At 48.8% G+C, this 14,246-nt stretch overlaps 1 protein-coding gene and 1 non-coding gene across 2 annotated transcripts; one reads left to right on the top strand and one right to left on the bottom strand.

Annotated features, from left to right (window-relative positions):
- Positions 1 to 642: 642 nt before the first annotated feature.
- On the top strand, positions 643 to 5,413 carry LOC114507970 (ferritin heavy chain-like). Its single transcript, XM_036010464.1, has 2 exons — positions 643 to 739; positions 4,941 to 5,413. Exons 1-2 carry the CDS (start codon positions 643 to 645, stop codon positions 5,411 to 5,413), a joined length of 570 nt encoding a protein of 189 aa, XP_035866357.1.
- Positions 5,414 to 8,753: 3,340 nt separating this feature from the next.
- Positions 8,754 to 8,857, bottom strand: LOC114508234. The gene has a single exon (XR_003685491.1). It is a non-coding gene; the product is annotated as a U6 spliceosomal RNA (small nuclear RNA).
- Between the last annotated feature and the right edge of the window lie 5,389 nt (positions 8,858 to 14,246).

Genomic DNA, 14,246 nt, shown 5'->3' with positions numbered 1-14,246 from the left:
TTCCGCGTAACAAGTGACCTGAGCTAAGAATGTTTTACTTGGAGTTCCCTGCAGAGGTACCGCCTGAGACAAGGGCTTGCTGGGAGATGGTTTCTTTGGGGAAGTGGTCCCAAAGGGGAAGGGAGGGGAGGGACTGGGAAGAGTGAAGTAGGTAAGGAAGGAAAGCCAGTACAAGCGCATGTTATCAAGACGACCACCATCATAGGAACTGAGACTTTGGGACCCCGTTAGGGACTCTTCCCGGAGCTGGGTGGAGCGTGCCTCTGGGCTCTCTGCCCTGGAAATGGAAGGAGGCTGCCGCGCTCCTGCACCGCCTGCTGTTCTCTTTGGGGATGCCTGCTCCCTGGAGCGTTAATGCCACTGTGCCCCCAGATCTGCCAGGTGTCGGGATGTCTGTGTGGTCCACAGGCGGTTCTGTGGCACAGGCCAACACCACCCAAAGGGGACAGCTGCAGCCCCTCTGGGACACGTCTGACAGACAGTGGTGACAGTAAATTCTCCCATCATACAGAACTTCAGACGGTGCACTTGCCTGGAAGGAGACCTATAATTATATACCAGTGGTGACCCATGGCCTCGCTGGGTGGTCAGGACTGGGAAGGAATGTGACTGCTGAACTGGCTACAAATCTGAGGAAGAAGCATGTGCACAGACCTCACAGAGCGGGCCAACTACATGAAGACGTTTGTGCTCCGTGCGAATGCCCACCACAGGCTGAGCTCCGCAGACACGGACTCAGGTAATCAGTGGACAGGATGGCCCTCCCTGTGCACACCAGCCAGGCTCTTTCTCCAGCCACCCCTGCTCTCACGCAGGGGGCACACAAACAACGTGGCCGTGGTGGCAGGGATGAGGTCACCCGTGGTTTCCGCTACACAGACTCCCCCTCGCCGGGGCCTAACTGGCTCTGGTCACCGCTGAGTGCCTTATCTGCCCGCAGCAGGGACCAGCGCTGAGCCCCCCCATTTCCCAGATGATCAGCCAACTGCGTGCCTGGCGGCAGGTTGATTGCCCTGGACCGCTTCCGCCGTGGAAGGGGCAACGCTTTGTTTTCACTGGAATAAACCCTTAGTGTGGAGCCTGATTAACCTTCCCTGGGAACAGTGCTGCTGCCAGAGCTGCTCTCTGTGGGCGTACAAGAGGCCTTACCCTCTGTCACGTATCCTGCACGGCCCTGCTTCGGATCAGTGACGTCGGTTCACAGCAAAAGCGGTGTGGTCACGGGCTCACATTCATGGAATTCACTGTCTCGCCCTGTCTCCAACCACCCTGAAGCAGCCGGCCTGGCAGGACGGTGAAAGGGCCTTGGGAAGACTCCGTCACAGCAGCCAGCACGGCGGCAATACTTTGCAGGAGCGGGGCAGGCGTCCTCAGAAGGATCCCTCTGCTCCGACGCAGCACCCGACCCGAGGTGCTGTTCGCCATAGCTGGGGCTCACGGGGCCGGGAATCAGGGGAGCGGCACCCCTCACTGGGACCCTTAGTGACTCACTAGCAGAATTTTGCTTTCTGTTCCCACTACTCCTTGCCCCCCAATCCTAGAGGTCTTAGCTCCAGAGGGAGGAATGTTGCCCCCAGGAGACACAACGACAACTGCACTCACCTGAAAGCTGAGGTGGCCACCTGGCCACTCTGGCCTCCTCCGGCCTCTGAGCCACCAGGCGAGGACGAGAGCTATGGTGTCGGCTGTGGTGACTGACCATGACTACCAAGGGCAGACTGGACTGCCTGTCCACAGTGGAAGTCAGGAGCACGTCTGGAATACAGGAGACCCCCTAGGGATCTCCTAGTGCATCTCCTAGTGCTACACTGTCCTATGATTAAGGTCGGTGGAAAGTCACAGCCCGATCCAGGCAGGATGAGTGAGAGCCCAGGCCCCGCTCCGAGTAAAGACCCACAGCCGGCTGAGGTGCGGGCTGAACACTCAGGCATTGCAGAGCCGGGAGCAGAAGATGGTAATTATGATACCAGCTACGAGCTCATGAAGAGTTGCAGAAACAAGGACTTATAATGGCCCCGAATTTTGTTATAAACTTGTTTGTGTGTCTATACCTATATTAAGCAAATATCTTTGTTTTCTTTCTCCTTGTTCTCTTATTGCGCTGTGTAAGATGCACGGACTTCATGGCAGTATAGTCATGCACTATGTAACAGAAGGATACCTGGAAATCCGCATGCGTGTGATTCAAGTTCACTGAATACTGCCTGAGGGCTTCCCCACAGGTTTCAGCAAAGCACATTCCTGTGTATGAGAGGGCTGGTTCCCTGGAGAGGACTTCTTTCTTCAAAGGTGGTTTGGAGGACAAGCAAGACTCATAAATGATCTCTTTGGCACAAATGCCTTAGAAGAGGAAGGATGAAAAATGGAAATAGCACGGGATTCGGGGCTCACTGTTCTGTGACATTGAGGAAAACGTTCTGCCTCTCTCGCTACACCTCACTTCCCCACAGAGAAGACTCCCAACCGAATCCTCTGGAGCCCGCCTCCTGGGCGTCCCGCGCCATCACCATCGCTGACGAATGTGTGATCCTGAGCAAGTGAGCCTCTGTGTGCCTCGGTATCACCGCCTGTTTGATAACAGTAACAATGATTCAGGTTACCACGTGTCCTGGTTTGCCAGGGACAGTCCTGGCTGACGGTGGTGGTTCTGCTGTAATTATCAGCTGTGTCCTGGTTGCGGTGACAAACACAGGCTCACTCCAATAGTAGGAGCTGTACGTTACGGGGTGGCTGAGAGTATTGTTCGTTGTTACGTACAAGGTGTTTCAGCCGGTCAGCCACGCTCCTATTCGCCCTTTCGGTGCATTTTAGTGGCCGCTATGCTCCGGGCACTTTCCTAGTTTCTCTGTGAGAAACTGGGCAGATGCCCGGGGCCTGGGGCCTGGCACAGTGCTTAAGCGCACGGGCTCGGATGCCAGACAGCATGGGTGTGAATCCTGGCCCTGCTCTCTGTGTGACCTGGAGCAAGTCACTGGAGTTCACACCCGTCCTGTGGCTCCTTGTGGAGATGGGATGGGTTCGTATTTGCAAAGCACTAGGACCAATACCTGGTGCATAGTAAGTGCTACATAAATATCCATCACACAAAATAAATGGAATTTTCATTCTAACTGTTACAAAGATTGGATGCATTGGTATATGCAATGGTTGCATGCATTTATACCAGAAATTTGCCTTTTTGAAACTGAAGTTGTTCATGCTGGTGATCTTCCCCAAACAAAGGAAGCCTTCTCCAGAGGGGGCGTGGGGGCTCCTCAGCTTCCAGAGCCAGAGGCCTCCCAGGAATTTTAGGGGGCATTTTTTTTTCTAATTAAAAAAATGACAGTCCCCTCATAGTCTCACAACAACCATAGAAAGTAGTTATTGTTACCACGGTTCTTGTAAGGAAACTGAGGCTCAAAGAACCTCCCAGATCACAAAGCTTTGGTCTTTCTGGTCAAGTCTTTATCAAAGGTGTTAAAGTGCGTGTGGCATTGAAGTGTTCGCGAGGGGGGGACAGCAAGAGAGCTTCCCTCGCCACATGAGGCCAGAACAAGTCGGGAAAACACATTATCAAAGCCAACTCGAAGAAGCAAGATCGTTCCATTCCTGGAGACAGAAAAGCCAAAACCAGCGAAACCTGAACTGGAAGGCAGGCAGCCTAGCGCCGCAGACCACAGATAGAAAACCGGCCGAGGGGGAAAGCAGAGACCCCGGAGCCAGCCCTCATCTCCCGTGGGCTGGGACAGTACTCCCACCGGCTGTGCTCCCGCAGCCTGACTCTGTGTGACTGAGTGGTTAAGGACCCTCTCCACCCACCAGCTCCCAGGCTTCAGCAGGCTTGGCCCATCACTGCTTCCAACGCCCATAAGCACAGGAACGCTTTATGTCAAGAGACTCCAAACATTTCAAATGGCTAATGCATGTGGGTCTAATTCCAGCCTTGCCGGCAGAAGCCCGAGCGCACTGACAACCGTTCGCTGTGATGTACGCGCATCCGTGCACTTAGCCACGCTTCCGCCCTCACCTCTCAGAACGTGCAGAACGTGTCTGCTAACTGTCCTAATCCTTTTCACTCTGAGTGCCTTTCTCCCTGCGGAGCCCGGCTCCAGGGAGCGTGCTCTCCTCTAATGGCCTATTTTTAAGGGTCTCCTTGAGACAGGAGATGACAGGTAGGCTTTAAATCTAATGACATCAGAGCCGGTCCCCATTTTAAACATTTCCAATACGCTCAGAAAGAGGCCCGGAACAATGGACTAGCTTCACCCTCGGTTTCTCGGGTGCCCCAGGGAATTCCGATTGCGAAGATGCCCCTCTAACTCAGGGTGGGCTGCAGCTGCAGATGGCACGTCTAACTGGGGGCTGATGGCCCCGACACAGGTCACAAGCCTTTGACCCATCTCCCAGTCTCCTCTGGGTGTCTGTTTGTCACAGATCCAGAAGGAGAAGCATAAAGAGCGAAGATGGCAAAATCTCAGAACTGTAAAACAGAGGGAAAAACATCCTCTTTAAATATTCATTATTTTCTATGTATAATTCTAAGGATGCAGTGATGTTGCTTGACAGCTGTCACGAGGAAAACCTCCTTTCCTGTCTCGACTCTGTTCCCGGGGTTCTCTTATAGCTGAGGTCAGAGGTGAGCGCACGCCCGACTCCGGCCCCACTGGTCGCCCACAGCAGAGGCGGTCCGGAGGCCCCACTGCCAGAGCTGCTGACTCGGCCTCCCGCTGCCCTTACCGACCACCACAGGGGCGATCCGGGCCCCGCGGAGCCGCTGCCCGCACCCACGCCCCTGCCCGCCTCACAGCCCTCGTCATGGCGCTTTGTTGGCCTTCTTGGCCAGAGGGCCCGACCCGCAAGCCCTGATGCCTGCACCTGCAGCCGAGGTTCCTGAGCCTCCCGCGGTGGGGATCCTGCCGCCCCACTGCCGCCCCCCTGAGTGCACTGGAACCGCCACCCAGAACGCGAGGCAGCCCTCAGCAAACACATCAACCCGGAGCTCCCCGCCTTCTACCTGTACCTGTCCACGGCCTTCTGCTTCGACCGCCAGGAAGTGCCCTTGAAGCACTTCGCTGCCTTCTTGTTGAGGCAGTGGAGGGAGGAATGGGAGCAAGCCCAGGTGCTGACGCGGCTGCAGAGCCAGCGAGGGGAGCGCGTCCGCCTGGGCGGTATCCCGAGGCCTGACCGATGCGGCTGGGAGAGCGCCCGGAGGGCCTTGAAGTCCGCCTTGCACATGGAGAAGATGGTGAGCCAGGGCCTGCCCAATCTATTCCCCCTGGCCACCATCAAGAACGATGCCCACCTGTATGATTTCCTGGAGCATCACCACCTGCGCCAGGATGCGAAGGTCATGAGAAACTTGGCAGCCAGTATCATCATCAACCCGAGCAAACCGGGGGCCGCGGAATCCAGCCTGGGGGAGTTACCTCTTTGACAAGCTCACCCCGGGCGACAGCAAGAACTGAGCCTGGACTGCCTTCACGGTAGCCAGGGGTGACTTCCCCTGGTCACCAGGCGAGCGTGCCTACTGCCACACTGCCCTTGCAAAAAGTTCACTTCAGTTCTTACGTTCAAACTTGCCATTTCTTCCAATAAAGTTATTGGCTCCTAAATAAAAATAAATAAATAAAGTCAGGGGTGAAGCTCCATTGAGTAACTCTGTGCTCTGCTCCACATCCTGTGGTTCTCTCAGGGGGCGGCTCTGGAGGAATCGTTAACCTGGGGCTGGGTGTTACTCCTTTTGACACTGGGTTGTGAATTTCTAACTCCTGAGATGTCAGGCAAACACACAGCGACAGAAGAAAAGGACAAAAGGATGAAGGGCCTGAGAAAATGTGCTTTCTCCCTGGCAGCCCTTTCTGTCTTTGTGCTATGGGGGAAGCGCTGACCCAACAAAAACCCATTCATAATCAGCGTTAGTGCAACCGGGAGCTTCGGGGAATATTGGCCATGCACTGAGGTGAGAGTGTCAAATCTTGATACATTTTGCAAAAGGGAAGGCGCAGGATTTTAAAAAGTTGAAATACAGAATGTCATATATTAGTTGCTAAAGTCATAGGATCCTACTTAAGGCAATTTTTAAACAAATGTTATAAGGATACACTTCTTTTAAAATGTATATATATTACCCACACATCTGGGGAAGGGATTCACTCTTGCTGGAAATGGTCAAAGCCACACAGTCTCACTGGTCTGTGTCCTGCTGTTAATGCCTGATGGTGAGAGAAGTCCAGGTGAGAGGCAGGTATTTCAGTGTCACCACCCAGCCGGCTGTGTTAGTCTTGAGCACTTTCTCCAGGGCATCACATTTTCCCTGTCACCTAATGTAGCTTCGGGAGTGAAATTCCTACCCTCTCCCATGCTTCACCATGGGGAAGGGGAGGAGGCTGGAACTGTGCGTGGGCGAGGCTGGAGTGGAGCCAGTGTGGAACTCACACGGAAACCTTCTGAATTAGGAGACTTGCCTTCCTGCTCCAGCACACCCGGGTTGCAACTTGGTTTTCCTTTGGCAACGAGATGCATCCAGTTGGCCACAAGGCGCTCACCCTGCATTTACTGCTCACCTGCAAGCAAATCAGCCTGTTTACCGGCTCTAAAAACACTGTGCTCTGAGGTTGTGCTTCTAGAACATGTAAGAGAGTCAGACACACAGCACATGAGGGAGCTTCTGGGGCTTCCTGAGATCCAGGAGCAGGGCAATAGGTCATGATGTACTCAATAATCAAGTTTTTATTATATAGCTCTGTACCATTTATGACATTATTTTGTGCCTGCTCTGGCAATACGTACAGTATATGAATTATTTTGACCAGCATCATAGTAGTTAGGAGGCAGCCTCGTTTGGTGGGAAAGACATCGCTTTGGGGTAGAGCAGAGCTGTGTTTGTATCTCGGGGGCCTCCCCCGAGCAACACTGGGAACTCAGGAACGGAACACTTCATCCCCCCTGCCCCCCGCCCGTCCTGCACTGGCAAACTCGATACCCAGCCACGCAGAGTGAGACAGACCCGACTCAAGTTCATACGAGAGTCCTGGTCTGAGGAACACACTTTGAGAACCAGAAACTGAGCGACTATTATCACCTTCCTGCGTTTAGTCTCCTTATAGGGGACACCAATTTCCCACTCATACTGGGGTCTTGCTTTCCTTTTTCTGTCTGTGTCAGAATTTTAAAATGACTTCCTTGACAAAATCTCCTGTCTTGGGTTGTTAATGCTTTTTATTTCTGTTATGAATAAAGTTTTTAGACATAAAGTTGCACTCCGTGCAGCAATGCATTTGATTCTCTTACATTCTGCAACTCTAACTTTTTCATTTCCTTCATTTTGGTTGTGTTTGTTGACTTTCCTAAGTATCCAAATAGTAGTGTTAACAGGGACATGAACCAAAGCAAGTGCAACTTTGCTCTGTCCTCTAATCACCTATCACACTGCAGTCTTCCCTTCCCTGCCCTTGGAGGAAATCTGTGGCGGGTCTTGTGATTTCTGTAGCTGCTCCTGAGTGTGATACTAATAGTTGTTAACCATTGTTCCAGCTGGGCCCCCAGCCCAAGGGCTGGAGCAGGCTGCTGGACGCCCCCTGCTGGGCCAGGCAAAACTTCTTTAATTTCTGTATCTTGAGGCCTATGGTGGATCCCAGAAGGAAGGGTCATGGCAGGTGTGTGTGTGTGTGTGTGTGTGTGTGTGTGTGTGTGTGAGAGAGAGAGAGAGAGAGAGAGAGAGAGAGACAAACGGGGGGGGGCGAGGGGGCTGGGGCATTTACCACCTAGTACAGAGGGACTTATGGATTAATATTTTGAGGATCGGTCCAGCCATGCTGTTGTGGACTGGCTCGGATCGGCCTTATCCTTAGGTATTAAAGAAACCCTCTGGTCACATCTAGTGCCAAGCCACTGGTCACAGTTTTATCTCATACGTTAGTCAAAAGGCTCACCTTCACTTACCATCAAAGCCTCCCCTCTACCCCAGCCTGAAGAAAGGAGAGAAGACGGGGTCTCTGGCCGGCCCGCTCCTCGTTCCCAGGCACCGAGATGACTGGCAGCTCCTGGTTGGACAGGGCTGGGGGTCCGGGAGGCAACTGATTGGCACCGGGAAAGGTGGAACTTCACAGGCACAGGTGCACTGGTGTCTGTGGCGGTCGCAGTAAAGAATACTGTCTGTAAAACGCAGATGGCTGCTGCCTACATTCCTGAGACTGTAGTAAACAAATCCGAGCGTGTTAACTGGGGCTGTGGTTGTGAGAATAGACCGGTAAGTAGCAGCAGGTTCGAGTGTCGATATCGCCACCAACTGGGCACAGATTGTAATGCAGCACCTTACTGCAAGTTGGGCAATAATCATTTGTAATTTTTAAAATACCATTATTTTTTCTTTTTTAATATATTTGATTGATTATGCTATTAAAGTTGTCCCATTTTTTTCTATTTATTTCCCCTCCACTTTGCACCCCTCCTCCCACCAGCATTCTCCCCGCTTATTTCATGTCTGTGGGTGGTACATGTAAGTTCTTTGGCTTCTCCATTTCCTATACTATTCTTACCCTCCCCCTGTCTACTTCGTACCTACCATTTATGCTTCTTATTCCCTGTACCTTCTCCCCCATTCTTGGCCCTCCCCCACCCCACTGATAACCCTCCAGGTGATCTCCATTTCTGTGATTCTGTTCCTGTTCTAGTTGTTTGCTTAGTTTGTTTTTGTTTTTGTTTGTTATTTTAGGTTCAGTTGTTGGTAGTTGTGAGTTTGTTGTCATTTTACTGTTCATATGTTGTGTTGTTTTTTTTTAATGGAACGCTTCATGCGTTTGGGTGTCATCCTTGTGCAGGGGCCTTGCTAATCTCCGTATCATTCCAATTTTAGTATGTGTGTTGCTGAAGCGAGCACTACTGTTCATGGTTTTGATCATCTTCTTTTTCTTAGATAAGACCCTTTAACATTTCGTATAATAAGGGCTTGGTGATGATGAACTCCTTCAACTTGACCTTATCTGGAAAGCTCTTTATCTGCCCTTCTGTTCCAAATGATAGCTTTGCTGGATAGAGCAATCTTGGATGGAGGTCCTTGCCTTTCATGACACCTTTGAAAATAGTTTAGTTAAAAAATTAAGAGAAAAAGGAGCAGCTAAAATGTGTGTATGTGCACTTAAACTAATTTTCAGTGATCAAACCACATTACCAAGAAACACATATCATTCAGAAAAAAGAAAGGGAAGGAAAACAGAATCCCTCAACCCTAATACAAATATGTTAAAATTTTGGTGTATTTTCTTCTAACATTTTCGTGTAATAACAATGATAATTACTAGGTGTCATTGAGCAAGCTAAATGCTATATGCCAAACACTTTTCTAAATGTTTTTAAAATATTTTCTCAACAGGTAGGTGAATAAATAAAATATAGTATAAACATAAAATGGAATATTATTCAATGATAAAAAGAATGAGAATTCTGGTGTGTTAGGAACCACCCTGCCTGGTTTCAGAAGCTGTAACCACACACTCCCCCCACCCCCCGCCCCCAAGGCTAAAGCTGGGTGAGCGACCTTCAAACCAGAAACCTCTAAGGAGACAAAGCTTATCTTCCTGGCAGGGGCTCCGCTTCTGCTCCTCTTTCTTCACCCTGCCTGGCCCCCAATGCTTGAGTGGTTAGCCAATGATGGGTAAGATTCCCCAAGGCGGTAATGATCTAAGACAGGAACGATCACGGGGGTCCCCACGGAAGGACATAGCAAAAGGGGGTGATGGACCCTCGCCCCTTGGTTTCGACATAGTCTGAGTCCTCATTCTTCAAGAAGTCTCATAATCTCTTGGCTGCCTTACTTCCCCTGCCTGACTTAAGCCTGAAACAATACCTTAAGCCTGAAACAATGACAGAGGGTGGGTGTCACCCTGTGCCGGAAGGGGCGGGTTCCCTAGGGCGATCAGACCTAAGAAAGAATATGTAAAATCCTGTGAAACCTGCTTTGTTTAGAATGCTCTCAATTACATGATAAGGGTCCAAGCAAGAAGTGAGCTTGTTCCTCAAAGTTTTGTAGCCCTTTAGCTAACAGACCCTGACTCAGAATAAGCCCTCACAGTTCTTTGTATGTTATCTATTGTTTGATCCTTACTGCCTGACAATGATTAATGAGCTTTCCCTGTATTCCTGTGCAAAATGAACCCAATAAAAGCCCATTGAGGAAAAGGCTCTTGGCCCTTCTCCTTTGAGAGATCTTTGAGAGACCTTTCCTCCCGAAGCAGATCATGTCTTAGTAGACTTATTCTCATCCATGGTGGCCGGGGGGCTCTGCAGGTGGAGCCCCCCCACACTGGTATATGCTACAATATGGATAAACCATGAAAACTTTATGCTAAGTGAAATAATCCACACACACACAAAGCAAATATTGTATAATTCCACTTATTTGAGGTACCTACAATAGGCAAACTCATAGAGACAACGTAGAACAGAATTTTGTGGGGGCTGGGGGAAGGGGAGTGTGGGGGCTAGTGTTTAATGAGTAGAGTTTCTTTTGGGGATGATCAAAACTTTTGGAAATGGACAGTGGTGATACCTGTACCATATTATGAATACTTAATGTCATTCAATTGTGCACTTCAAACTGGTTAAAGTGGTAAATTCTGTTTACGGCAAAAACATAGTCTCATTCAAAACTCCTAACAATCCCATCAGATGAATTACACAACTAATAAATGAATCTGAACACAGGCTGACTAGCAAGCACAGATTCTTTGCCCATATTTTTTAAAAGAGAGAATATTACAATGAGACTCCACATACCCATCACCTGGCCTCATCGATGATCTGTTTATGGCCAATCTTATCTGTTCCTCCACCCACTCCCTGCCCTACCCCTCGGGTATTTGGATGCAATTCCCAGGCATCACTAATCTGTAAATAGTTCAGCATACATCTCTAAAAGAATAATTTTTTAAAATAAATAAATAAAAGAATAATTTTTAAAAGCCTTGTAACACCTAAAAAGAAAATCTAACAATTTCTTAATCTCATTGATTATTCAGTTACTGTTCACATTTCCCAGCTTGCCTAATGATTTTTTAGGTTCGTTTGAATCAGGCCTCACATACAGCCCACGCAGTGCGTTGGTCCTTACGCTCCTGTCCTCCAACACGAAGTGCCCCCTCCATCTTTGTTCTTGTTGTCCTGAGGTTTTTTGTTTGGTTGTTGTAATGATGTGCATTGTGTGTCCTGTAGAGTTTCTCCCAGTGCAGATTTGGCTCTTTTTACCCTACAGAGTCAGTCGATGTGTTCCTGTGTCCCCTGAGACTCCTGGCACTGGTGGTTCTACCTGGAGCCTTCACCAGGGGCGGGATCTGCTGTTCTGGCAGGAGGAGCTCACAGGTGTTGTGCTCTGTGTTCCCAGCAGGAGGCCAGAATATCCAGATGCCTGTTTTGTTGTTCATGATGTTAGCTGTCATTGATAATTATGGCCCAGATCATGAATTCACCCAGGACTGGGAAGGATGATGTGCCCTCTTTATGTATTAGCTGGAATCCTTTTAAACAGAAATTTTTTTTTTCTTTCTCAAATTGTTGGTTACCAGGCTACAGGTTGTACAGGAAGAGTAGGATGAAGACTTGAATATTTCCCTTTATTTGCCAGTTTTCAAAATGCTGTGTTTCCTAGCAGTGAGTTTGATTTGCCTTAATAGCATTGTGGACTCACGCATTTGAAGCTATTTGATGTGCTTCAATCTGCTGTCGTTACTGTGGCAGGCAGAATAATGCTCCCCAAAGATGCCCATGCCCGAATCCTAGGAACCTGTGACTGTGCTATGTCACAGGGCAAAGAGGAATTAAGGGAGCAAATGGAAGGAAGGATGCTACTCAGCTGACCGTGCAATAGGGAGGTATCCTGGACAGTCTGAGTGGGCCCAATGCACTACTTTCTAAGGGCCTTGAAAAACGAAAGAGGGAGGCGGAAGAGGAGGTCGGACTGATGCAGAATGAGAGCTCTGCCATTTCTGGCTTTGAAGCTGGAGGAGATTGGTTATGATCCAAGGAAAACAGCCTCCATAAGCTGGAAAACACAAGCAAACAGTTTCCTCTACAGCTTCCCACAAGGTATCAGTCCTGCTGACATCTTGACTTTGAGCTCAGCGAGCCCCGTGTTGGCCTTGTAATCTACAAAACTGCAACTTGGTGCTGTTTTAAGGCACTAAATTGTAGTTCTTTGTTACAGCAACAATAGAGAACTAATACGGTCGCTATCCTTATTGATGCTTCAATCAACCCATCTTTGGCCAGTGTTCTCTTTTTCCAAGGGACTCCCAAGTCCTTGAGTTGTCTTGCTTTCTGGTATGAGAAGATGTTCTTGGCCCACCTACTGCTAAACTCTTAGAATTTGACTTCTTCCTCAACTTCTTTTGTTCTCTTGATGCAAACCAGGGGCTCTAAGTAGAAAAATCCAGTCTTTACCATTTCTGTCTTCTCTGCAGCACTTAACACTACTCTCGTTCTTTTCCGAAAGACACGGGTCCTCCTTCATGACTACAGAATCCGGTCCCGGTGCCCTTCTGGGGTCTTCCTGCCTAACCCCCTACAACTGTCCTCAGGCCTCATTTCTTCTCTGTCCACTCTCCTCCTCAGTAGTTCCACCCATGCCATGCCCGCCCCCCACCAATGGCTCCCGAACCTGTGTTTCTCCCCCTCTTCTCCCCGTTTCCTGGCACCAGGACCTCGTTTCTGACTGCTTGCTGCCAGTCGCCACCTGTACAAACTGCCTGTACCTCAAGTCCATGGCAAAACCATTACTTCCATTCTCCCCCAACTCTTCACTATTTCTGTTCTTTCTGACACTTAGGTTTAAACTCTGGGTGCTATTTAAAAACCTTGCTTGCTCTGCAGCTCTCCTAAAACAAGAACTGGAACTGCCACCATATACTTAATTTTGATATTTTTATTTTTTATTTGTTTTTGCCATAAGAAGCAAGATTTTTAAAGTTTGTTTTGCCCTTGGGCCTCCACCCATGGACACAGACCCCCACAAGAAGCCATGTAATCATCAGAGGCTGCTTTGCGAGCAGGGGTGAAGATTTAACAGTCTCCAGATAAACTGGTGTAGGCGTGTGGCCTTCTTATGGGGTTACAACACTTGACGTCTTTGCTAAGACTACCTCTTCACGGAGATAGCTCAGGTGGTCCCTGCCAATGCTTCAGCAACTTTCCCCTCTATGCCCCATGCCGACCAGCCTTGTTTCATTTTCCTTAGAAATATTAATATCTTTAGTCTGGTGACTGGCAAAATTACTGGTACATAAAATCACAAAATTAACTGAGATGGATATCTACTAAACTAGCGATATATCTAGCTAGAAGACAAGCTATAAATTTCTGTTTAACACTTGGTATAACCCTTAAGAAATATCACTTGAAAAGAACTACTTGTGTATGTGCTGTGATGCGCTATGTGGGCCTTAAAGCCTGAGCATCACTGTGGAGCCTAGCGCCCTCTTGTGTTCACTGCAGAGCACAGCCGGCTCTCCATGACTTCCCAAACATACTTCTAAACACATCTTTTATTTTGCAGGAACTGAGGGAAGAATGTGAAATTCTTTAGATGCCGTATTTTCTCTCTCACCCTACTTTCTCCAACACTCTCATTTCCACATTTGTTCCCTCCAGATCTCCCATATTATATTGACCCTGTAACTTGTTAGTAAATCATCTAAATTTACATCCACGTAATTTTTGTTCTTTTAAGAAACGCTGTCTTATATGAGGCATCAAAACATGCTGTATGGGTGCGCGGATGAGATGGGAGAGGACGCAGTCAGGTGCGTCAGGTGATACAGGCAGTGGGGGAGGTGGGGGCGATGAGGAAGAGAGCTGGGAGGCTCGCCAGCTCATGTGTGCCCTTTAAATAAGGCCCCACATTTTGAAAGAGTCTGGAGAACGACATAAGACGGGTGGGTGTGCTGACCACAGACCCTGACAGTGAGGGATTTTAAACCTCCATTCTTATTTTCACCAATTGAGCCACTTGGCTAAGTTATTTAACCTTCCTAATCTCAAATTTCCTAATCTGTAAAAAAACAATAGTATGTTCCTCCCAGGGCTTTGAGGAGGACTGACTGAGGTAATGTATGTAGTAGTATATTTATAGTATACAAATGGTGTATTTAAACATACACATTAAACTAAAATAACAGACACAAGGCAAATGTGATACGAAAAGGCCATGTCAGGACAATGTAAAATCTCTTCTTTTTGTAGAGGCGCATCCTGAATGATTCTGAAAGAGGAAAGGACAT

This window comes from Phyllostomus discolor, chromosome 10 (assembly GCF_004126475.2).
Source record: "Phyllostomus discolor isolate MPI-MPIP mPhyDis1 chromosome 10, mPhyDis1.pri.v3, whole genome shotgun sequence".
NCBI lineage: Eukaryota > Metazoa > Chordata > Mammalia > Chiroptera > Phyllostomidae > Phyllostomus > Phyllostomus discolor.
Note: the sequence above shows the minus strand (reverse complement) of the source record. Positions and strands in the feature narration are given on the sequence as shown.